The sequence below is a fragment of the Pristis pectinata genome, chromosome 20 (genome assembly GCF_009764475.1).
Source record: "Pristis pectinata isolate sPriPec2 chromosome 20, sPriPec2.1.pri, whole genome shotgun sequence".
Lineage (NCBI taxonomy): Eukaryota > Metazoa > Chordata > Chondrichthyes > Rhinopristiformes > Pristidae > Pristis > Pristis pectinata.
The window spans coordinates 24,967,112-24,991,915 of NC_067424.1; the positions used below are offsets into that span (position 1 = coordinate 24,967,112).

Below are 24,804 nucleotides of genomic sequence, written 5' to 3' on the forward strand. Positions count from 1 at the left end.
GCATCATGGCTTGGTATGCCAACTGCTCTGCCTGTGATTGCAAGAAACTGCAGAAAGTTGTAGATACAGCTCAGCACATCATGGAAACCAGCCTCCCCTCCATGGACTCTGTCTACACTTCTTGCTGCTTTGGTAAGGCAGCCAACATAATCAAACACCCCTCCCACCCTGGATATTCTCTCTTCTCCCCCCTCTCATCAGGCAGAAGATACAAAAGCCTGAAAGCACATACCACCAGTCTCAAGGTCAGCTGCTATCCCACTGTTATAAGACTATTGAATGGTCCCCTAGTATGATAAGATGGACTCGTGACCTCACAATCGACCTCTTTGTGACCTTGCACCTTACTGTCTACCTGCTCTGCACTTTCTCTGTACTGTAACACTCTATTCTGCACTCTGTTATTACTTCTACCTTGTACTACCTCAATGCACTGTTGTAATGAATTGATCCGTATGGACAGTAGGCAAGACATATTTTTCACTGTACCTCAGTACATGTGACAATAATAAACCAATTTACCAATTTAAATAATATTAAATGCTATGAATATTCATTCAATCAAGCAGCATCTGTGGAGAGAGAAAGATTAATTACTTCAAGATGACGACCTTCCATCAAATTTGGGAAGAGTGAGAAAGAAGGTTTTAAGATCCATAGAAATAGGGAAGGAGAGGGGAAAACAAAAGTTAAGGTGCTGGGTTCAGAGGAAGAAGAGATTAAAAAGGGAGGATAGTAAAAGGTGAAAAAGAATGGTAGTATAATAAGTAAAGAAACAGAAGTTGATCTACATGATGTATAAATCAGATAAGCAGAATCAATAGAAGTTACAAGTATGCTCTGTTTTAAAAAAAATAATAATTACAAACAAATCATGCACGCACACACACACCATAATGTTAGCCCCTGTCCTTCCATTCACCATACCTGGCACCCTAACGGACCTGGTGCTGGTCCTGATCCATCTCCGTTTGGTTTCTGACAGTATTTCTCTCTGTAGGAACCTGAGCTCAGCTGGGCAGAGTGGCCGGCAGCAGATGCGAAACTCTCCTGGTCTTATTGATTCTCTCATGTCTCATGTTCAAGTGTGCCTTGCGGCAAACCAAGCTGATGAAAAGGTAACGAAATTAATCCAGATTATTCAAATTTTGTATTGATAAGGATACATAAGTAAATATTACTATAGAATTACAAAAATATGTCACAACTTAATAACTTTGCACCTCCATTTCAAAAGCTTTTGATACTTGTGTGAAATATTCAAATTATTTTGACTTTGTGTGATGGGGTTCTTCATTTCTCATCCTAATTCTGGGAAGTGATGGAGCCTGCTATGGAGAAAAATTGACTTCTGTACAATTGTTTCTTTCCAGTTCTCTATTAATCTTTATACAATGCTAAGGACAGGAAGGAGACGGAAAAAAAACAAAGGCGTTTGTCAAATTCTCTGTTATTAAATGCACTCTTTTTATCTTTGAAGTACCTTGAATACATGTTGTAATATGCATAACATTAACAAGTACTTTAACTCTGCTCAATCACTAGCTGTCATGGAAAAGTAGTAAACCTTATGAGCAGTGGTGCAATAACGTTTATGTGATATTATTTGAAGCAAATGCAACTTAATGAGGCTTTTTTTTAAAGATAACTCTTGGTATCTGCTGTTCGGATTGAACTTGGAGCTCTTGATTGCAACAAAACATGTAAAACATATAACTGGATATGATTTGAAAATGTGATAAACTGGATTGTTGACTGTTTTAATGCAAACCTATTTTATAGCATATCTTTTGGAATTGGTTTCATCATTCAGTCAGATCTTCTCTATTTGTACTTCAGCTTTGTTGGTTCATTTTTGATTCACAAAGTCTGGGCAACTATGTCAAAGAATCATTTTACAGGACTGTGCTCAAGATGGTGGTTGTTGATGGGATTTTTTCATGTCTTCTCCAAAAGTCTTGGATTACATACAATATCATGAAAACATGTTAATATTGTATATTCAGATATAATTTAACTAACTTCTTGGTGACTCCCTTATTAATGATGGGTTACCAGCTTAAACATCAAAGGAAGTTTCCTGCTTATGTTAACTCTATTGCAACTTTTTTTTATTTCTCCCAGTCTGTTGAAAACTGTGTCTGTATCCTCCACAACCTCTCTTACCATTTGGATTCAGAAGTGCCAAGTGCATTTGCCCACTTCAGTGAGAATGGAAATGTGCAGAACACCAAAAAAATGACAAAGAAGTCTTCTGTAGGCTGCTTCAGTCCTGGAACTGATCATTTAGAGGAGGTAACTATACATATGATCCACTTGACAAAATGGCAGGCAACACATTTGTTTGGATGCTTGAAGTAAATGTGTGCATGAATCTTGGCTCTTGATGTTACTTACCTCTTGCATATTTGGTTCTGTTGATTTCAGTGGAAATTGGGCAATAATTTTCACTTTGTGTGGGTTTTAAAATGGAATTTGCAGGTCAAATTTTTGTTGTAAATTATTGGCCTTGACGAAACTGAGAAACAACCAATCCGCAAATAGCTTTTAATTGTTAAGAATGACCTTTTATAATTAAGTATTTTCTTCTTGTTCCACAGACAGATTTACATAACATGCATTTCTCTCAAGAGGATGACAATCCCAAAGGTGTTAACAGCCTCTTCCATTCAAAAGCAGTCAAATTGTATACATCGCTATTGGATAAATCCAAGTCTGATGCTACGTTGGAAGCGTCTGCCGGAGCTCTGCAGAATCTAACTGCCGGCAACAAAGTGGTACAGAATATTATTCAGAGGGAACAGGGAGAGCTTTTTACAGATTAGTACCCCATCTGCAGCCTTCTACATTGATTTCCTTCAGCAATGGTACATAGTGGCTGCAGTCTGTACCATCTTCAGAATGCACTACGGTTACTTGCCCAGGCTACTCCAACAGCACCTCCCTAAACCATGACCTCATTCGCCAGGATGGACAAAGGTAGCAGGTGCATGGGAACACCATTTATAGGTTTGCCACTAAATCCCACATCATTCTGACTTGGAAAAATATTACCAGTTCTTCATTGTCATTGGGTCTAAATACTGGAACTTTCAACCCAACGTCACTGTAGGAGTACCTTCACCAGAAGGATGGCAGTGGTTCAGGAAAGTGGCTCACCACCATCTTCTGAAGGGCAATTAGGGATGAGCAGTAAATGCTAGCTTGTCAGTGATACTCAGATCTTGAATAAATTACAAAAACATGGTTAGCAACACATTGTTGCTTAATATATAAAAGGTGTGGCATCATGGATTGAGCTATTATACTGTTCCTGAGACTAAATCCAGCATGATCTGGGTGTTCTTTTTACAATAACAACAAGGATCCTGTGTAGACTGAGGCAGGTTAGAACAGGCAAAATCACTGAAGGCAAAAGTGCATTCTCATTACTTAAATCAAATAAGAATTTTTCCTTCAGTGAGGATTTTTAGAATTAGTTTCCACCTCAGCAAATGTGAACATCAGGCCACTGTTAGATTCAACCTGTTGGTAGAGTTGTGGAAATATGAATTTTCTTTTTTTTCCAGTCATCGTATCTGATGAGTTCAGCATTAGTGGACAAAGAGAAGGCAGTTCCCCGGGTGGCAAAGCTTCTCCATTCCAGCAACTCAGATGTGCAGAAAACAGCAGTTTCATTGCTGAATAACCTGTCAAGACACAGTAATCTCCAGCCACAATTGGGTAAGGCAGGTGTTTATGGAACTTTCTCTCAAATAAGACAATTGGCTGTATGTTCAATTGATTGCACCTGCTAAAACTGTGGTAATGATCACCTGAAGATGATACCAACTATCTTGGCTGCTTCCATAAACAAAGAGAAATACTAAGTCATTTTAAGAGTGGCACAGTGGTTTGACAATTAGCATTGCTGCCTCATAGCTACAGATACCTGGCTTTGATGTTAACTTTGGGTGTTCTCCCTGTGACTGTGTGGGTTTCCCATCTATGATTTCCTTCCACGTGCTAAAGCTTTGCTGGTTGTTCAGTTAATTAATGACTATAATTTGCCCCCAGTATAGATGGCTGGCAGGGGAATTGGGAGTTGATGGGCATGTGAGAGAAAAGGTTACAGGGGAATAAATGGGGGATTGGGACTGATGGGAATGCACTGGGAGACGATGGGCAAATAGCCTCCCTTCAATGTCATTATGAAATATGATTTTAATATGGAGTAATTGTTCTCCACTATGTTAATAATTTCAGTTGGGTCACAATGGTAAGTACTTGGTTATGTTTTTGAGCTATTTAATTGAATGCTTATGATTTTGTTCGGTCTTGGTGTCAATTAAGCAAAATGCTTAGAAAATTATACTAATGATAAGAAAAATGGAAAGTAAGAGGAACTGACGGAGTATAAAGTTGAGGTATTGATAATTGTTAGAATGAAACTCGATGCAAATTTAAGGGTATTTGCCAAATCACAGATTACAAACTGACAGCAACAAAAACTACCATATATAAAGTCATAACCAAAATAAACAAATCCACATGGTATAAGAAATAAAACCAATTAATCAGAAATATACATTCAGAATGTCAAGTATAATGCTGAAGAATATGATGCAATTTCCATTCAAGAGGCATGTTTACCAGTCAGATGACTGGGAGACGTTTTGCTCCAAGCCATCGGATTTTGGAAAGAGAAAAATGAAAGGAAGGGCAATATCAAGGAAAGGACAAACTGCTATAGCAGCAGGAATAAGGGATCGCACTCAGATGTGAAAACATTGTAGCTAAAATCAAGGAATGCAAAAGGATCAAGATTTTGGTGTTCAGGAGACCTTTTGATAGTAGAGGTGTAGCGGAAGGAGATAGAAATGCAAATGACATGGAAGTAGATTGCTCAACTAATGTTATAATTTGAGATTTGTATTTCCACCTAGACTGGGAAGAAGCAGAACAGTTTGCGTAGTAACCGCCACAGATCTCTAGAATGTATCTGGGAGAATTTGCTGGCCATTATGTACTTAAGAACAGGCAGGTGCATATCACACTTAAAATTTTGCTTGGACCTCTAAATAATGTAGTTGTGCCTTATTTGTATAAAATTCAAATAATATGTAAAATTGCCATTATAGTAACAACTCCTTTCCTCAGTTTGACTTAGTACCAACAAGGGAACAGGACAAATTAGATTAAAAATCAGTAACTTACTGGAATTGGTTAGCAATTTGACGGTGAGGGATCACCTTGCAAATGATAGTGGAGATGAATAACAATAAGGAAGGAATCAGTATTTATTGACCTTGGAATGAGTACAGGGCAGATTCAGCAGAGTGACACTCGAGTATTAATAGTTAACTTAAGATTGTTGGAAATTGGTATGCATTCCCCTGAGTTTGCAATATTAAGGGTGATCTGATTGAAGTAGCTAAAATGGTTTGGAATGGGGAAGCTATTTCTCCTGGTGGGGAAGTAAGAGTCAGGGACATAATCATAATTTTAAACGGACACTTTTACGTGAAGTAAAAATGTGGAACACACTCCCCAAAGTGTTAGGTAATTTTAAAATTGAGTTCAATAGACTTTTTTTAATCTACCACAATAGATTGACGAAAGGAAAGTAAATGAGTTGAGTTACATATCAGTTATCAATTGTCATGAAATCAACTCGAAGGATTAAACAGACTCCTTTTGATTCTGTGGACTATAGAGGATGGTGTTGAGAATATTTTTTTCCTTCAGAGGTTCTGCTGGGCTTCAACCAAAATTACAGCAGGAGTGTGCGATACACCCTTCAGCATTTCCAAAACATGTCTTAACATTTCAAGCCTATAGTTTTTCATGACATCATGCCAGGATTTAACAAATGGTTGCTTAATCCCCCCTTGTGTTTTTCAAAGCAAAATACAATCAGAAATACTTGGCATGTCAAGTGGCACCTGTGGGGAGAGAAACAGAGTTGATCTTTTCTGGTGAAAGATCATTGCAATAACTTTATTGAACACAACTTGGATTACATTATTCTTTAACAATAAACGAATTCAAGCCTCTCAAATATTGCTGGCAGAGAAGACATTTTTATTCTGATCTTACTGTAATTTTTAAAAACGTAAAGTTTTTCTGGAGTAATCAGTCAATATGTCTGAGAAATGCACTTGGATGTAAACCTTGGGTTGCTTTTAAAGTGGCAGAATACTATAAAGTCCTTGTGTTAGAAGAACAATAACTGTTTAATGTTGCAGCTTTTTTAAAAAGGTAAATATTTAAGTCTTTAAACTGTTCTTAGCTTCTCAGACATTACCAGATTTAGCACAGCTTCTCCCTGGAGGAGGCAGTAATACCAGTTCTTCAGATGACACCATCACTTCTGCCTGTAATATTATGCGAAATCTGATTCCAAATAATACCAGCTTGGCAAAAACTGTGCTGCAGGGTTCTATGTTGAGAAATCTGATGAATCTCAGCAAATCCAGGTACCCTTTCAATATTTATCAGAGATTTTACTGTTAATTATCCAAACTACTGTTTAAAACATTTCATTGTCTCATTGCCTATTAATAGATTTAAATTATAATGTCTCACCTGAAAGAGTAAAGAACCTCAAATACGAAATAACAACTATTCAAACATAAGCATGTACAATAATATTTTTAAGCTCAGCTATTGAAGTTGAGCAAATAAAGTTGTTTGCACAATGCAATTTTACTTAATTGTCAAGACGAATTTAGAATCTAATGCCTGCCATGCTCAATAAAGTCAGTTATCCCTTATAACTCTTGTATGTATCTTCATTATCCCATTCTTTTTTCATTTGCTTTAAGCTGTTTTTTTTTTTGTGAGCATCTTTCCTGATCAATCTTGCTGAAGATTCTGTCACTGAAACAAAATTTCTTATTTCCAAATTGTAACTGAAATCAACCTCCATTTGTCATTTATTTCTCCATATTTAAAAAGAAAAGTGAGATTTAAACTTGTATTAATTAGTAGTATAGTAGTAGTTAACTCAGCTCTGGTTCTGCAGGTGAGAATGTCTCCATGAGAAACCTTTATAAAAACAATAGAGAAAGAAATTTAGCCTTTATGCACCCAGTGCTTATATCTTCAGAATGGCCAAAAGCATTGTATAGACATTGAAGTTTGGTCATAAAGGGCAGAATTTCCTGACCCCTGCTATTCATTAGCTTTTCCATTCAGTTGATTTTTTTTTTGTACAGTAAGGCCCCACAAACAGTGAAATGATAGACCTGTGACAAGTTGACTAGCTTTTGAGGGATATATATTGGTGGTATCTGAAGGATAATTCCCTAACATTTCTTGTGTGACAAAAGAAAGGCATTTTCTGGTAATACAGAACTCAGTCAGCAGCCCTTTGAGGTTTCAGCCTAAATGTACTTGGGTTTCTGAAGTGGAGCTTGATTCCATAACCTTCAGAAGGAATTTTTTTTTTAAAAAACTGCAGATGCTAGAAACCTAAAATAAGAGCAGAAAATGCAAGAAATAGTCAGGCCTTGTTATGAAGGATCTGATGCACTGACAAAGGGTCTTCAACCTGAAACACTAACTCTGCTTTACTTCCCACAGATGCTGCCTGACCTGCTGAATATTTCCAGCATTTTCTGTTTTTATTTTTTGAAAGAAAAAGTCGTGGACAATCTCTTAGCCATTTGAATGGTTCTGAAATGTATGCTGTTGCAGTCCATGAAATAATTTTCAAACTTTACAAACTGAAATTAATTCATCTTGTTTCAATGAATTTTTCCCATATGTGCCTCTGCCCCCACAGCCTTGCATATATTGCAAACTGAGTAAACAAATCCAGGAAATATCTAAAACCTGCTGTCAGTCAAACACGTTTGATTGCCAGCTTATACATAGCTCTGATGCGAGACATGCTGATAACCTACCTGGACTTCAGAAAGTGAACACAGACTTTGCATGATACCCCATCATGGGCATCATGGCATGATGAGCTTCATTTTTGTGCATATTGCCTATAGGGCACATCATGAAGGCAAATAAAAAGGAATGTCCAAGTACTTTTTTTTAAAGAAGTGATAAATACTTTATGTATTCTGCCCATGCATCACAATGTGATGTATTTGTTTGGAGATTAAGGTGCAGAGGGTCATTGATTGCTTCTTCTGAAGATATCTGCAGCCAGGATGTATCCACTTATGAGTTACCACTTGTGTGTGTCTCCAGAAGGCTTTGTCTACAGTATCCCTTTCAACAGAAGGACCTTTGGCTCTTTGACATTCATTAGCAAGGGTTGGTTTCTTTGCATGCATGATGTAGAATTATTGGGAGATCTGTTTCATCTCATGAAGTTTGTCTGTTTGACCAATATTGGTGGAGGAAAACAAAGAATCTGTGGGAATTGGTGTTTTGAAGATGCATGTAGCAGTTTGCTGCATGATCTTGAAGTTCAAGACTGGAAAACGATGTGAAAATTGGAATGTGAATTCTGAGTTGTGTGAGCCATTCTCCTGGTGCCGATAGAGTTACAGATAATCTGATGTGCATATTATGAGAAACTAACTGTGTGTAGCTGAGGGTACAGCAGTGGTACGTCAGTACAAGGGGGGCAGTTGGTAACTAAGAGGAAGCAATATCTAAAACTGTTAACTCTCCCTTGCTCCCCAGAAGTGGTGCTCCCATGATTCCCACTGATATGGTGCAAAGCTGACAAAATAGCACTGGAGGACTGAACTCTATGGAGAGCTTCATGTCACAGTGCAACTTACATGCATGTTTAATTTGGAGTGCCCATTTTCTGGATGGAAAAAGCCTCTAGTTGACAGTGTAATAGCTCTCATTTGACTGTCTTATCTTCAGGACAGATGCTGTGAAAGCCCTGGAAAAACTCCATGAAAAGCTTATGCTTTACTCTGGGGTATGGGTCCACTTCTGCCAGCAGAAAAACAGAAAAGCCCTGACACCAAGGAAATTCCCATTAATGCTTCCATCTGAATTTAAATGCAATGGATGAGAAACTATAGAATGAAGTTTCTGCCAGGGCACATTTTGCCAAGTTATTTTGTCATTGACAAAAGTCTGAATGTAACTGCTCCTGCCAACTGGAACAGGGTATCCCATGCATTACAACAAGGTGGAGGATTGTCAGGAAAGAAATTGATCCTTTACTTGGTTTTGCCTGCACATCTTCAGCCAACTCTTTTAATCTGCTCTTGATGCATTAGTCCTGTGAATCAGCAAGCAATTGAACTGACCCGAAACCTTCCAGTTTTGTAGGCAGGAAGTATTTCTGGTGAATAGGCATACCATCTACAAAGAGCAGATGTTCCAATGTGAAACAGCTTAATTAACTTTAAAATATTGTGATTTTTGTTGTGGGTTAATTCATTTCCTCACCCTATCCTGCATAATGCATATGAAGTATAACATAATGGATCAGAACTATCTCCATGTAAGTTCCTCAATATATTGATTTATTTACTCTTCATTTTTGTAGTACACATCCCTCGGCTGGTAAAGCTGCCTGTCTTTTCCTATATGAAATGTGGGCCCAGAAAGATCTACAGAGTTTCTTCAAAAAGGTATACAATGTCCTTTGACAGGGCTTAATTTATTACTGTTAACATTTACATATATGTTAATTTGCTTTGAATGCCTGATTATGTTGTATAAATCCACACACTAGCTATGTACACGTGGCTGATGCATTTCATTTGCCTTTCAATTTCAGAGGATGCCAAACCCCATTGGTGCATGTTTTATTTTAGTTATTTCTCAGGGGATAAAGGTTTTATTGGCATTCCCAGCATTTATAATATTTTTCTGTTGTTCTTAACATGCAGTAGTGACTTTCATTCTTGAATCGCTCTTCTTGTGATATTCATATGCATCTGTTGCCCTTGTCATTTTACTAGGTAGAAGTTTTGATTTTTGTAAGAATCAGTGTGGGATTTTTAGACCACTTGTGGATATCAAGAGATATGGGACAGAAGCAGACAAATGGAATTGATATTTGGATCAGCCATGATCACACTAAATAGTGAGTCAGGTGTTCTTCTACTCTCACCATCCTATCAAAGACTGCACCATCCTGCAGCCATAGGATATTGCTGGTGAAGGGGTGGAAGGCTTAAGATGGTGAGTGTGGTGCTGGTGAAGTGCACTGCTGTGTGCTGGATGTTGCTTCAGTTTGTTGAAGTTTCATCTATCCAAGCAAAGGGAGAGTAATTGATTAAATTCCTGCATTACATCTTATCGGCATTGGAGATGCTTTGGGAATTCAGAAGGTGAACCACTCATTATACACAGTTGGGTGCTAGAGTGAAGGATAAGTTGTTTTTAAATATTAGCATTAATGACCTGATTTTGAATGCTTTAATACTGCTCAGAATATACCAAGAGAATGCATTTTTAAGAAGACAAATACTTTGCGAGCAACAAAACAAAATTCAGAGCAACTTAATTCAAAATCTAGAGTTTGTGGATCATGACTGCACTTGGCACCCATGGTTCAGATGCCATGCTAACTGTTGGATGGTTCTGCCTAGTATTTGAACAAAAAAACAAATATAAAGATAGTTGGTGTATACAGTATACCTAAAATATCCTGTCAAGACTAGACTGAGTGGATGCAGGGAGGATATTCCCAATCGCTGAGGAATCCAGAACAGGGGTCATAATCTCAGGATTTGTAAACTGAGATTGGAAGAAAATTCTTCACCCAGAGGGCAGTGAACCTGTGGAACTTTCCACCACAGAAGGTAGTGAAGGCCAAGTCAATGATTATCTTCAAGAAAATTAATTTTTTTTCTTAAAGGTAAAGGGATCAGGGGAAATAGAAGAAAGAGGGTACTGAAGTGAATGATCAGCCATGATCATACTGACTAATGGAGCTGTCCTGAAGTGTTGCATGATCTACTCGGCATCTGTTGTTCTGTGGGTTATGTCCAGATGCAGCAAGAAGCAATTGGGTTGATTAACAGTGTTGAAACATCTGTTATCACATGAATGAACTTGTTTATACATTCCTGTTTTGACAGGAAGGATTTACAAAGAAGGACTTTGTAAATGATTTGACATCAGCTGCAGTCAAACTAACTCAACAGAATGCTGCAGGATTCCTGGGCAAAAAGTTCATGAACTGAAGTAATAAAAGTGCTATAAAGGTAATGGTAGAAATATTTCCTTAAGGTTTTCATTGGTTTTGAATTGAAATTCAGAGTGTGCTTTGTTACAGTTGTATCTCTAATAATCCAACCGTGTTGACATTTTCTGTCAGCAACTAGAATTTCATTGCAGGCACAGATCAATGTAGGGGTCTCAAAGTTATGGTCATCAGTTTGCCATATCTCTCCTCTTGTGTTTGAACATAAAGTCTAATGAGGAAATGCAAAATTGTGATAAATCTCCATCACTTCTGGCAGTGAACCTGCATGACCATTGTTACATACCAGCAACAAAAACACACTGAGTCGTGTATAAGTGTTAAAACTATTTTATTAATAACTACTTATGATAATAATAAATAAAAGTAAAAATGTTAACTCTTAAACATTAACCCCAAAAACCAAACTCTAAGTGTGTGTGTGTGGCAAATTCCCAAACTCCAAGTCCAAGAATAGTTTTCAAAGTTCAGTTCAGCAAGCCGTAAGGTGAAGCATGAGCAAAGGCTTCTTCAAAACCACCGTTCACTGAAGACAAAACGTAGAGAGAAAATAGAGAGTAATTATGAAATCCAAATGTTCCACGATGGAACCCATACGACACTTCAGTGTCTACTCAGCAGTGCCTACTCCACCGCTTTGTTCCGAAGCATCTTCCACCCCGAAAGGCACTCGAATCATGGCGGTCCACACAAATACCTGTTTCCTTCTACAGGTTAACAACAAAGTGGACCCCACTGGATTATTCCAAAAATCCATATGTGGATTTTGGTGACGAGCACAGTTATTGTGCAGCAGGTTGGTCTCTGTGTCTCCTCCTCTGACTCCAACTGTCTGCTCCAAAAACGTCATTACGTCCTTATCTTTTGTTGTCGTCATCATGCCACACATGCACACGCACACACACCACTATGCTCTATCTTAAAGGGACATTCACCAATAGTAACCTAGCCCATAACACCATCAGGAGTGTTTTGCCATTAATTTCAATGGAGGTACCTTGGTATTAATTTAGATTTGTTTTAATCGTTTGGATGTTCTTAAATATTCTCCTCTTCCTTGCCACAACCATAAACCCCCTTGCGTACCAAGAACCTATCAGTCTTTGCCTTAAATACACCCAATGACTTGGCCTCCACAGCCCTCTGTGGTAACTAATTCCACAGATTCACCATCCTCTAACTGAAGAAATTCCTCTTCATCTCAGTTCTAAAGGGATGTCCCTTTATTCTGAGGCTGTGCCCTCAGATCCTAGACTCTCCTATTAATGGAAACATCTTCTCCACGTCCACTCTAGGCCTTCCAGTATTCGGTAGGTTTCAGTGAGATTCCCCCCCCTCATCCTTCTGAACTCAATTGAGTGCAAGCCCACAGCCATCGAACGTTCCTTGTACAACTATAGATTGTAACATAACAAAAGTTCTTGTGGCATTACTGTATGCTGTGGAGATTCTCATTCCTGGAGGAGTCCACTCAAACCACCCTCTGCATGGTTCTTCTAACTCTGGCTATGGCAGACTTCCTGACCCTGCTGATACAGAAGTCTTTGTTCCTGGAATGCTTCTCACTTATCAGGACCTCTGTCCCTTTCACTAAATCCAGGAGTTCTCTCCAGCAGCCCCTCTGCCTCTCCCCATCGTCAATCTTGTAAGCCTTAAAACAACTCCAAGTCTTCTTTCCTCACAGCCATATGTTCTTGCTCTTTTAGTATTCCTTGTGGCAACCAGTTTAATGTTTATACTGTGGAACATCTGAAGTTAATCTTCCAACAGCTTAACATTTAGACAATAAAACAGCTCTGCTGCAGTCAGCATGTTCCTTTTGAATATATAAATTTGAAGTACATTTTGCTGTGAACTGTTTTGACAAATATTAATAATTCATATATTGTTAAATTGAATAAGGTTGCCAGAAAATTAATTCACTGCAATTGAAAGAATCAACTTTATTTCCCAGGTGAATTTATTTCATCTATGATGAGTGAAGATCTCTTCAACAAACTCCTGTTGCATGGACTGAACACTGAAAAATAAGAAAATCCAATGGGTTTATGGTGGGGATAGAGACATTTAAAAGTGATAACAATTTCTTTTTCAACTTTTTTTATTTTCCAGAATTCTATTGCAAGCTAAAAGTTCAAAATGTACTGTTTGAGTGGCATATCTCATTGAAAAATGTTCTTTAGAGTATCTCTTATCCAAGGTCATGGCTGTTAGCAAGGTTCCTAATGCTTGGTGAAGTTCTCTCTGGGGTATATTGGATGCCTGTGTTAGTACCTCTGTGAACTAATTTGATAATTTTGCCCATTATTTTAACAAAAACATTTTTGAGTAAGTAAAATAAGCTTTGTACTTGGATGTGTGCCAGTTCGCTCAAACTGTCTTTAAATAGTTTTAATGTATATCAATACATCAACAATTTAGTTTGCTTCTGGGAACATTCTTTAAGAATGCTGGATAATGAATTGACAAAGAGAAGAGGCACTCCAAATTCTATGACTTACACTGATCAAATTGTAATTTAAATTTATTGTTTTACCAAATGATAAAGCAATTTTTTTGATGTCTGATTGCCCCTGTATTTAATCAATTGTACACTTTTGGTAGGCACATTAGTCATGTCACTTGCACACCTATACCACATGCATGATCAGGAAGTCAATTTTTTAAATTGCCATGTTAAAATAATACTAAGAATACAGACTTGTTAGGTTTGTATTTCTTGCCTTTAGTTTCATAATGTTTTAAATTTGAGGGATTGCTGTTTTAAGTAGATGCCACAGAAAGATAGTTCAGCAAGAAAAGAAATCTTTGAGAAACACAGCTTTACAATGGGGAAAATGGGACTGATGAAAATGCTCTGAGAGCTGGCATAGACTCAACTTGTTGAATGATGTATGAGAAAGGTGAAAAAATAACAAGACCCTTGCAGAAGCGTTTGAACAAGAATGAACAGAAGCAGTTATGCAGACATGGGGTGATTTACTATTGGAGTCATTGAATCTTGGTTTGCAAGTTGACCTACAAGCCAATAATCAATAATAATAATTTAAATAACAGTTGTAAAGCAACTGACTGTCAATTTATTTTTAAAGCTACATACGTATCCGGTGTTCTTAAGAGTGAAAGGAAAGTCTAACTATGGTTCTAATTAAATGTCTTCCCAGTTTCTCAGTTGCATAAATATGTTTGGACAATCCAGCTACATTTCATGTGTAGTTCAGTCCAATGTTGAATGTTACTGCCTCCTTTCACTGAAGTGTAATGGAGTGTACCCTAATTGAAAGGATTTGAACTGGCACATTTTTCTAACAATGTTTTAGAACCAATTATTTTCCAAAAAAATCTATGTAATCAACTTTTAGCATGTATTTGATTTGATATATTGTATTTAATTCATATTAGAATTAAAAGTTTACTTGCAGAGAAACTTGGGTAAATGTATTTTGGAAGAGATGAGTAAAAACTTTTCATAAATGTTGCATGTCTTTCTTCCAAGTTCACGATACATAATTCAATATTTACTTAAAATGGTCAAAGGTTTCTTCTTTAAATACTGACTTTTTATAGTTATGGGAAATATATGTATAGAGGTTTCAGACATTTTTAATGCTGTTTGCTTAATTTTGGGAATCTTCACTATCCTCTTGTGTTATAAACTTACTGACTTTTCTAGCTGTGTCAGCTGTAAAATTACACTTTAGAGGAGAACTTTTCAGGACTCTAATGTAAAATACTTGTACAATGTATAAATCACAATTAAGGCTTTGAGGGTTCTCTGTTCCTGATTAATATTACATCTGTAACTAGCCCTTTAAGTACCTAGCTTTTCTATATCATAATTAGCAGTTAGATAGGGGTAACTCGCTTAGTCAGTACACCTGTATTTTGGTTATTATAGAATGTGTCCTCTGGGTAGTTCAGAGCCTATTATGTATCTGATGTATGAGGTTTGCTTGGTGTTGCTAGTGTTTCTTTCATAGTCACTCGCCATTCATCATAATGAAGCTAGACCAAAACTGACCAGAGATGAAATTCTATCCATTATTTTTGTTTACGCACAAAGTTAAAACAATGAGGAAAAGTGTAGAACTGTGAAAAATATTGAAATAATTCAGGAAATAGTCCAAATGGGGGGAAAAAATGAATAAATAAATAAACAGAGCAGCAGAAGAAAACTGAAAGTGATTAAGAGCCAGTTCTTTGCACCTGCAGCATTCTGAGGTTTTACAACATGCCTTTTACCACCTTTTTAATAGGAAAATATTTAGAAAGCTTCACACAGATATAATGAATGCAGAGCCAAGGGGAAAGATGGAATGTAAGATTTAGAGTGAAACCAACAAAGCAACCACACCTTTAACCCATGTTAGGGAACAGTAAACTGATGTTGATCAATATGTCACTGCTTGTCTTTATTTTGCCAGAGAATACGTAACCACAAATTACATTGGATCATGTACAGCTCATTGCCATGTATAAAGATCCATTTAAAAAAAAACTTTTCTTAATTTAAAAAGAAAATCTTAATGGTGTTTTGCTAGTTCACCAACTTTATTATAAGTTGGTCATAGAGGTCTACAGAATAGAAACAGGCCCTTCAGTCCAACTCATCCATGCTGACCACAATGCCTATCTATGTTGATCCCTTTTACTATATTCCTCTACTTCCCTATCCAAATAGCTGTACAAATGCCTTTTAAATGCTGTAATTGTATCTACCTCAACCACGTCCTCTTGCAGATTGTTCCAGATAACCACCATCCTCTGTGTGTGTGTGTGTGTGTGTGTGTGTGTGTGTGTGTGTGTGTGTGTTTGGGGGGGAGTGGGGAGAGAATGGAACTTACCCCTCAGATCCCCTTAAACTTTTCCCATCTCGCCTTAAGCTTATGTCCTCTAATTTTAGACTCTCCTACTGTGGGGGGGCAAAAAAGACTCTGACTATCTACTCTATCTATGCCCTTCATAATCTTTTAAACCTCTAAGATCACAGCTCGGCTTACTACTATCCAGTGAGAACAAACCCAGACTATCCAATCTCTCCTTGTAACTAAAGCCCTCCATTTCAGGCAACATCCTGGTGAATTTCTCCTGTACTCTTTCTAATACTACCACATGCTGCTTTAGTGTGGGAGGGGGGGGGGGGGCAAGCACGTGAAACTTGCTGATTCATTTCTTAATATATATGGGAGGCATATGATTTCTGACTGGAATGACTGATAATGTAGTTTTAGTGATCTGAACAAACCGTTGCATTTGCTTCATTGCAGCCCATTGAATCTGGACCCAGGAGTTGATACTTAAATGAACATTCAGTAGATGGGTTGTTAACTAACAGGTAAGCTTATCAATAGTGGGAAAACTTGATCGTCCAGAGACCACGGTCTTCTTGATCATCAGCCAGGGTACTACATAGGAAAGTTGCAGAGAGGAGAATTTACAAGGGGGAAGGCAGAGGAATTAAAAAAAAAATTACATTGCATCTGTCTTGAAAGAAGACGTACAAAATCTGGCAGCTATATCAGAGAATTAATGGTCCTGTGAGAATGAGGAACTGAAGGATCTAAGTATTAGTCAAAAAGAAAACATGTTGAATTGAAAGCTGTAAACATTGATATTTCCAGAGCTTTAAAGAGGTTGCTTTTGAAATAGTGGATGGCGTGGTTATCATCTTTCAAGGTTCATTAATTTCTAGGCTGATTCCTGTGAACAGGAATGTTGCAAATGTGATCCTGTTATTTAAGAAAAGGAGTGAGAAAACAGTGAACCGCTTCCCTGTTAACCTAATGTCAGTTGAAGAGGAAATACTTTAATCTCTGAAGCATGTAATAACAAAACTGCTTGGAAAGAGTAGTAGAAATGACCAGAGTCAAAATGGATATATGAAAAGAAGCTCATATAATCTGTTGGAATTCATTGAGAATGTGACTAATAGAATTATAGGGGTACATGTTGATGTGGATTTTGATTTTCTGATGACCTCTGATGCAGGCTAGCACAGGAGGTTGGTCAACAAAGGTACACTACATGACAACTAAAAGGCATATGTCAGGCTACTGTTTATCGATTACAGCTCGGTGTTCAACACCATCATCCCCTCAGTGCTAATAACCAAACGTCAAAACCTGGGCCTCTGAAACTCCCTCTGCCACTGGATCTTCAACTTCCTTGTAGAGAGACCACAGTCAATGTGAATTGGCAATAACATTTCCTCATTTACAATATTTAAAGATCCCTGCACCACTTATAGTCACTCTAGGTGGTGCTGGGATGGTGATACGGGAATAAATCTTTGCCTATTGAGTGTACTGTAGGCACAATGACAATCAGTGTATAATTTCTGCAGGGTTATAGTGTGTTAGTATTAATCAGCCTCAGGCTAACATCTGTTGTTTCTGTTTGTGTACAACATGACCCTACAATAGAGAAGGATGTACAGTCTATTATAGGGTCATGTTGGACACGACCCTACAATAGTTGAATGATGTGCAATGGATTTAGGCTATTTGGTTGAATAGTTAGTAATGTGTGCCAGCTGTGAGGTGTAGCTATGAGGCTTATAACTGTGCCAATGTTCAAGGGTGCGGTGGAGCTTTTGAACATTGGGTGCATTGGTGAACAATTTGGTTATATGCCATAATCATAGAAATGACTGCCCACATCCGGTTAGCGTAGTACACCCAACAGGCACAAAGTTATGCCTGTATCACCATCCCTGCACCATTTACAGCAGCTCTTCAATCAAATCTTCAAGGTGTCTTAAAACTTTGTAAAATAGAGATCAGCAAAAAAGACAAATAAGCAGACCAATTAAAGGCTATGATAACCACTAACAACCTCTGGAATATTGTGTGAATCTAGTACAATGTATTTTTTCTTGGCATGTATTACTGCTGCTGCATCCTATTTCATAGAACCATAGAACAATACAGGCCCTTTGGCCCACCATGTTGTGCTGACCTTTAAACCACACCTAAGACTATCTAACCCCTTCCTCCCACATATCCCTCTATCTTAAATTCCTCCATATGCTTATCTAACAATCCCTTGAACTTGACCAACGTACCTGCCTCCACCACTACCCCAGGAGTGCATTCCATGTACCGACCACTCTCTGGGTAAAAAACCTCCCTCTGATATCTCCCTTGAACTTCCCACCCATTACCTTAAAGCCATTTCCTCTTGTATTGAGCATTGGTGCCCTGGGAAAGAGATGCTGGCTGTCTATCTATTCATCTTAATATTTTGTACACCTCTATCACGTCTCCCCTCATCCTCCTCCTCTCCAATGAGTAAAGCTCTAGCTCCTTTAGTCTCTCCTCATAATCCATACTCTCCAAACCAGGCAGCATCCTGGTAAATCTCCTCTGCACCCTTTTCAACGCTTCCACATCCCTCCTATAATGAGGTGACCAGAACTGGACACAGTACTCCAAGTGTGGTCTAACCAGAGTTTCATAGAGCTACATCAATACCTCATGGCTCTTAAACTGGATCCAACGACTTATGAAAGCTAACATCCCATAAGCTTTCTTAACTACCCTATCCACCTGTGAGGCAACTTTCAGGGATCTGTGGATATGAACACCCAGATCCCTCTGCTCCATACTAACCAGAATCCTGCCATTAACCTTGGAGTTTGTCCTTCCAAAGTATACCACCTCACACTTCTCCGGATTGAATTCCATCTACCACTTCTCAGCCCAGCTCTGCATCCCATCAATGTCCCTCTGCAATCTTCAACAGTCCTCCACACTATCCACAACACCACCAACCTTTGTGTCATCTGCAAACTTGCTAATCCACCCTTCTATCCCCTCATCCAAGTCATTAATAAATATCACAAAAAGTAGAGGTCCCAGAACCGATCCTTGTTGGACACCACTAGTCACAGCTCTCCAATCTGAATGCACTCCCTCCACCACATCCCTCTGCTTTCTACAGGAAGCTAATTCTGAATCCACACGGCCAAGCCTCCCTGGATCCCATGCCCTCTGACCTTCTGAAGAAGCCTACCATGTGGAACCTTGTCAAATGCCTTACTAAAATCCATGTAGACCACATCTACTGCACTACCCTCGTCAATCTGCCTGGTCACCACCTCAAAGAATCCTATCAGGCTTGTGAGACGTGATCTTCCCTTCACAAAGCCGTGCTGGCTGTCCCTAATCAGTCCATGATTCTCTAAATGCTCATAGATCCTATCTCTAAGAATCCTTTCCAACAGCTTGCCCACCACAGACATAAGGCTCACTGGTCTGTAATTCCCTCATCTATCCCTACTACCCTTTTTGAATAAGGGGACGATATTTGGTACCATTTCCGTGGACACGAGGACTCAAAGATCCTAGCCAATGGTTCAGCAATCTCCTCCCTTGGCTCACGGAGCAGCCTGGGGAATATTCCATCAGGCCCCAGGGACTTATCTGTCCTAATATTTTCTAACAGCTCCAACACATCCTCTCTCTTGATATCTACATGCTCAAGAAAATTAAACTTACCAACACTGTTCTCAGTGTCATCAAGGCCCCTCGCCTTGGTGAATACTGAAGAGAAGTATTCATTGAGAACCTCACCCACTTCCACAGCTTCCAGGCACATCTTCCCACCTTTGTCTCTAATTGGTCCTACCTTTACTCTCGTCATCCTGCTCTTCACATAATTGGAAAAAAGCCTTGGGATTTTCCTTAACCCTACTCGCCAAGGCCTTTTCATGTCCCCTTCTTAAGTTCCTTCCTTGCTACCCTATGTTCCTCATGAGCCCTATCTGATCCTTGCTGCCTACACCTTATATATGCTGCCTTCTTCCTCCTAACTAGTTGTTCCACCTCGCTTGTCACCCATGGTTCCTTCACCCTGCCGTTCCTTCTCTGCCTCACTGGGACAAATTTATTCCTAACATCCTTCAAGAGATCCCTGAACAACGACCACCATAGTACATTTCCCCTCAAAAATGTCATCCCAATTTACTCTTGCAAGCTCTAGCCTTATAGCTTCATAATTTGCCCTTCCCCAATTGAATATTTTCCTGTCCTCTCTGCTCCTATCCTTGTCCATGACAATGCTAAAGGTTAGGGAGCAGTGGTCACTGTCCCCCAAATGCTCATCCACTGAGAGATCTGTCACCTGACCCGGTTCATTACCTAATACTAGATTTAATATGGCATTCCCTCTAGTCAGCCCTTCAACATACTGTGTCAGGAATCCATCCTGGACACACTTAACAAACTCTGCCCCGTTTAAACCTTTGGGTCTAAGCAGGTGCCAATCAGTATCTGGGAAGTTGACGTCTCCAATGATAACTACCCTGTTATTCTTGCACCTTTCCAAAATCTGCCTCCCAATCTGCTCCTCAGTATCCCTGCTGCTACCGGGGGGCCTATAGAAAACTCCCAATAGAGTAACTGCTCCTGTCGTTTTCCTAACTTCCACCAATACTGACTTTAGAGAGGATCCTTCTACATTATCCACCCTTTCTGCAGCTGTAATAGTATCCCTGACCAGTGACGCCACCCCTCCTCTTCTCCCCACCCCCCCATCCCTTTTAAAATACTGAAATCCAGGAATATTCAACATCCATTCCTGCCCTGGTGACAGCCAAGTCTCTGCAAGAGCCACAATATCATAGTCCCATGTACTTATCCAAGCTCTCAGTTCATCACCCTTATTCCTGATACTTCTTGCATTTAAGTAAATGCACTTTAGCCTATCCACCTTTCTACTTTTATACCCTATACTCTGCTTCTCCTGCCTCAAAGCCTCTCTGCATGTTAGATCTGACTTTTCCCCATCCACTTCTTCCTCTGACCTACCCCTCTGGTTTCCATCCCCCTCGCAAACTAGTTTAAACCCTCCCGAACCACCCTAACAAACCTGCCTGCAAGGATATTGGTCCATCTTGGGACCAAATTCACTAATTCAATTTTACAATTTCACTTGTAAATGAATATTATATCAGTTTTACAGCATGCACGTAATGTAGTAGTAATGCAACTTTGATCAGATACTCATCAATTTAAAAAAAAATATTTGAACATGGTTCAAAGTCACTGACAGAACCCACATGAAAATATCAAGATGGGAGGGTGAAAATATCTGAATTGCTGACATTTAACTTGCTTGCTCCTGTTAAAGGATTCCTTTCTTGGTCCTGCTTTTTTACGAAATGTTTCCTGTGCAGCTTACACAATCAATTTTCCCCAACCTGACACTGCTTGTTAGTGAAACCTATTTGGATTGTTAATTGCCTTATGGCAACACGAGTACCTTTAGTGTCATGATTCCACCTTCTAAAACTACAATTCAGTGTTTTCAATTTAAACTGTGACTCATCCAGCTTTACAAGGTGTGGCTCACACACAGGCTGAGGAGGAGATGTCTGGATTAGATCTGAATCCTGACCTGAACCCAAAGGGCAAGTCAAAGCCAACCTAAGTCCAAGTACCTATACTTTCTTTTCACATCTGACTCAACTATCACTATAACTACAACAATCATAAAAATGTAATTCACATCCTAATAATATTAAGCAAATCATCTTGACCATAAAAAATGTATGGGCCAGGTCAAACCAATGCAATATAACCCGTATGTTTCATCAAAATTTTAACCTGGTATGATCCAAACCTGACACATAGAGTCCAGTTGCTTCAGGCTTGGCTCGGGTAGCTGGAATCCATTGTAGAGAGAGGTTCTGAGGCCTGGTTCTCCTGACCACCATTAGAGAAAGTAATCTTTGACTGTAACTACTTGGTGTCATCTTGAGGAGATAATGTGCTCAACTCCAGTCTTTTATCCCAAGGAAAAGTATAAAACAGGAAAAGAAATAATAGGACTGCTTTGGTATTCACTGATTCTACATCAGTGGGCGATGATAATGATCATTAATACGGTAAAGGCCATGAATCTGAACTTCATTTGGATTGGTGTCGTGGGGTTCAAAGAGATATGATCACAGATTGTACATACATTCCTGGGCCTCTTTACACTGATTGTCCATGTTTAGATTTCTGCCAAGACTCTGTCCAACGAATTTTGCGAGGAGCAGGCATGCACTGGGTTACCAGCTCACTCTGTCTGAGAAAGTGTGCTCAGAATTAAAGATTACTTTAAAAAAGAATAACCCAGAGATCTCTTAGGTCACCTCTCTGTCACAAATCTTCATTTAAAAGCATTAAATGCCACAAAACCAGAGCAATGTGCATGCTGTAAAACTGATATAATAATCATTTACAAGTGAAACAGGATGCAGCAGCAGTAATACATGCCAAGAAAAAAATACATTGTACCAGATTCGCACAGTATTCCAGAGATTGTTAGTGGTTATTATAGGCTTTAATTGGGTAATGGCTGTAACTTAATGGAAATGTTGCCTTGAACTTTTCTTTGTGGCAGAAGCAGTGGAAAACTTGATGGCTCAGTGAACCATAATAAGGATAGAATAGATCGCAAGGAAGTAAATCGGACAGACAGGCGACAGATAAAATGTAATGCTGAGAAATGTGAAGGTTTACATCCTGGTAGGAAGAATAAGAAGTGACATAAACAAACAGAAACATTTCTAAAAGATTTGAGGATAAAACTGTGTGGTTCATTGAAAGTGGCAGAGCAGACTGAGGAAGTATTTACAAAACCAACTGAGATACGGGATGTCATGAATAAGGGCAATGAGTATAAGAGCAAGGAGGTAATGAAATACTGGTTTGGCCACAACTAAAGTATTATTTCCCATTGTGAGCTGCACATTTCAGGAAAGATGTGAAGGCTTTGGAGAGAATGTAGAAGAGATTTTGTAAAAAAATGATTTCAGGAATGAGGGATTTCAGTTATATGGGTGGATTGGAGAAGCTGGAATTGTTTTCATTGGAAAAGATGAGGTTGTAGGGATCTGTTAGGTGTATTTAAAATCATGAAGGGGATATAAAGAGTAAATAGGGAGAGAATGTTCCCATTGGTGAAGGGATCAAGAAGCAGGAGTTATAGAATGAAGATGATAATTACAGAGTCATGAAGAAAAAAAATTACACAGTGAGTGATGAGGATCTGGAATGCACTGGCAGAGGGAGTAATGGAGGCAAGTTCAATTATACCACTCAAAAGGGATCTGGATGAGTATAATAAGTGAAAAAAGAATGCAGTGCTATGTAGAGAGAGTAGTGGAGTGGGAAAAGCTGCATTGTCTTTACATATGGCCAGTATGGACTCAACAGGCCAAATGGCCTCCTTCCAGTTTGTAATTTTTCTGTGATTCTGTCAGCATAACACAACAGCAAATTTCCTTCCTGAAACACAATTATCAACTTTGGACAATCCACCAGCTACAAATTATTTAAATTGAATTAAAATTTGCAATCATGACTGCTCTGCGTTAATGGCCAAGGAAGCACTCGGTCATTGAAGGGAACAGCCTAGGCTGGATGACTGGTGGCTCAGCAAGCAACGTCAGGAGAACAAATACAAAGGGTTGTTCAGTCAGCAGAGTAGTGAGAAAGTTTAGAAAATGCTTCAGAAGCAGATGGGCTAAAAGTTACCAATAACAGTGATCCTGACAGTTTGTTATATTATGGGGAATGGTAGGGCAGTGGTTAAATTACTGGAGATGTAAATTACATGGATTATTGGTTGCAGAGATATGAATTTGAATCTGACCATGGCAACTGGGGATTTAAATTGTTAATTACATAAAACTGGAATTATTTTGTCTAGGAAACGACCTGAATTGTTGTTAATAAAGAACCACCTGCTTTACAAATGGCCTTCAGAGGAAGAAATTCAATATCAGTGTGTTCATTGTCAGAAAATGGCTGCAACAACAATATAAAAACCTGGATCTGATCTTTGTGTACATACCTTTCATTCCCAAAATTGAGGGACTGAGGGCTATGGGATCTGGCATTGAGGAGGAATTGAAATCAGGGGTAGATTGCCCATGATCATATTGAATGGCAAGGTGAGCTTGAGGAGCCAAGTAGCCTACTCCTGCTGCTATTTCCTTGTGTTCTCATGTAAAATGTTTAGGTGATGACCTATAAAAGGCCTTAGCATCTTGAATATGTTATTACGGGCATAACATCAATTAAAGATCACTTCAGAGAAATTAGCAATGGAAAAAGATTGTATCAGGATTGCCACAGCCCGGCCAGAGGCCATTCAAAACAAGTTAATTTTTTTGTCAAGATGTAAGTAGGTGAAGTGGGTGGGCTCCTGATGGCTTTACAACACCACTCTAAGGCACAGATGAGCTGCAATCACTCTCCATCTTCTTTGTTCTTTTTCCACCTCCCACCCCTACCATTCAGCTAAAGGCCTTTTCCTCCCTGGACCCTGGATTTACCCAGTAAATGCTCTCGGTAAAGCTAGCAACCTACAATTCATCTAGTTGTACATACAGATCTAAATATGTGCTACAAAACTCAAAATTATATCATACCATATATGAAGCTATCATTGATAAAGTTAGAGATTATTATTAGCAATTATGTGCAGTGTCACAACTGTGCATTTTCCTTTGCAAAATTTATTGAAATATTATTTCAAAAAAATTTATAATTTCAAAAATGACATACTAAGGTAAAATAACAATTGGGATTACTTGAAATTGGCCTTAGGTTTTCACAAGATAGGCGTAAAAATAATAGTTCCTGCAAGAGTAATTGCAAGCTGAATGCACACAGTTTTATGAC

The 24,804-nt window shown here is 38.7% G+C and overlaps 1 protein-coding gene across 1 annotated transcript in view; it reads left to right on the plus strand.

Moving 5' to 3' along the window:
- LOC127580924 (plakophilin-1) overlaps positions 1 to 14,599 on the plus strand; it is a 41,912-nt gene extending 27,313 nt beyond the window's left edge. The window contains exons 7-14 of the mRNA XM_052034900.1: positions 1,001 to 1,118; positions 2,125 to 2,295; positions 2,601 to 2,777; positions 3,570 to 3,723; positions 6,272 to 6,458; positions 9,458 to 9,542; positions 11,001 to 11,126; positions 13,080 to 14,599. Coding sequence (XP_051890860.1) covers positions 1,001 to 1,118; positions 2,125 to 2,295; positions 2,601 to 2,777; positions 3,570 to 3,723; positions 6,272 to 6,458; positions 9,458 to 9,542; positions 11,001 to 11,105 — 997 coding nt within the window. The 3' untranslated portion in view covers positions 11,106 to 11,126; positions 13,080 to 14,599. The remainder of the gene's footprint in view (positions 1 to 1,000; positions 1,119 to 2,124; positions 2,296 to 2,600; positions 2,778 to 3,569; positions 3,724 to 6,271; positions 6,459 to 9,457; positions 9,543 to 11,000; positions 11,127 to 13,079) is intronic.
- Positions 14,600 to 24,804: the final 10,205 nt, after the last annotated feature.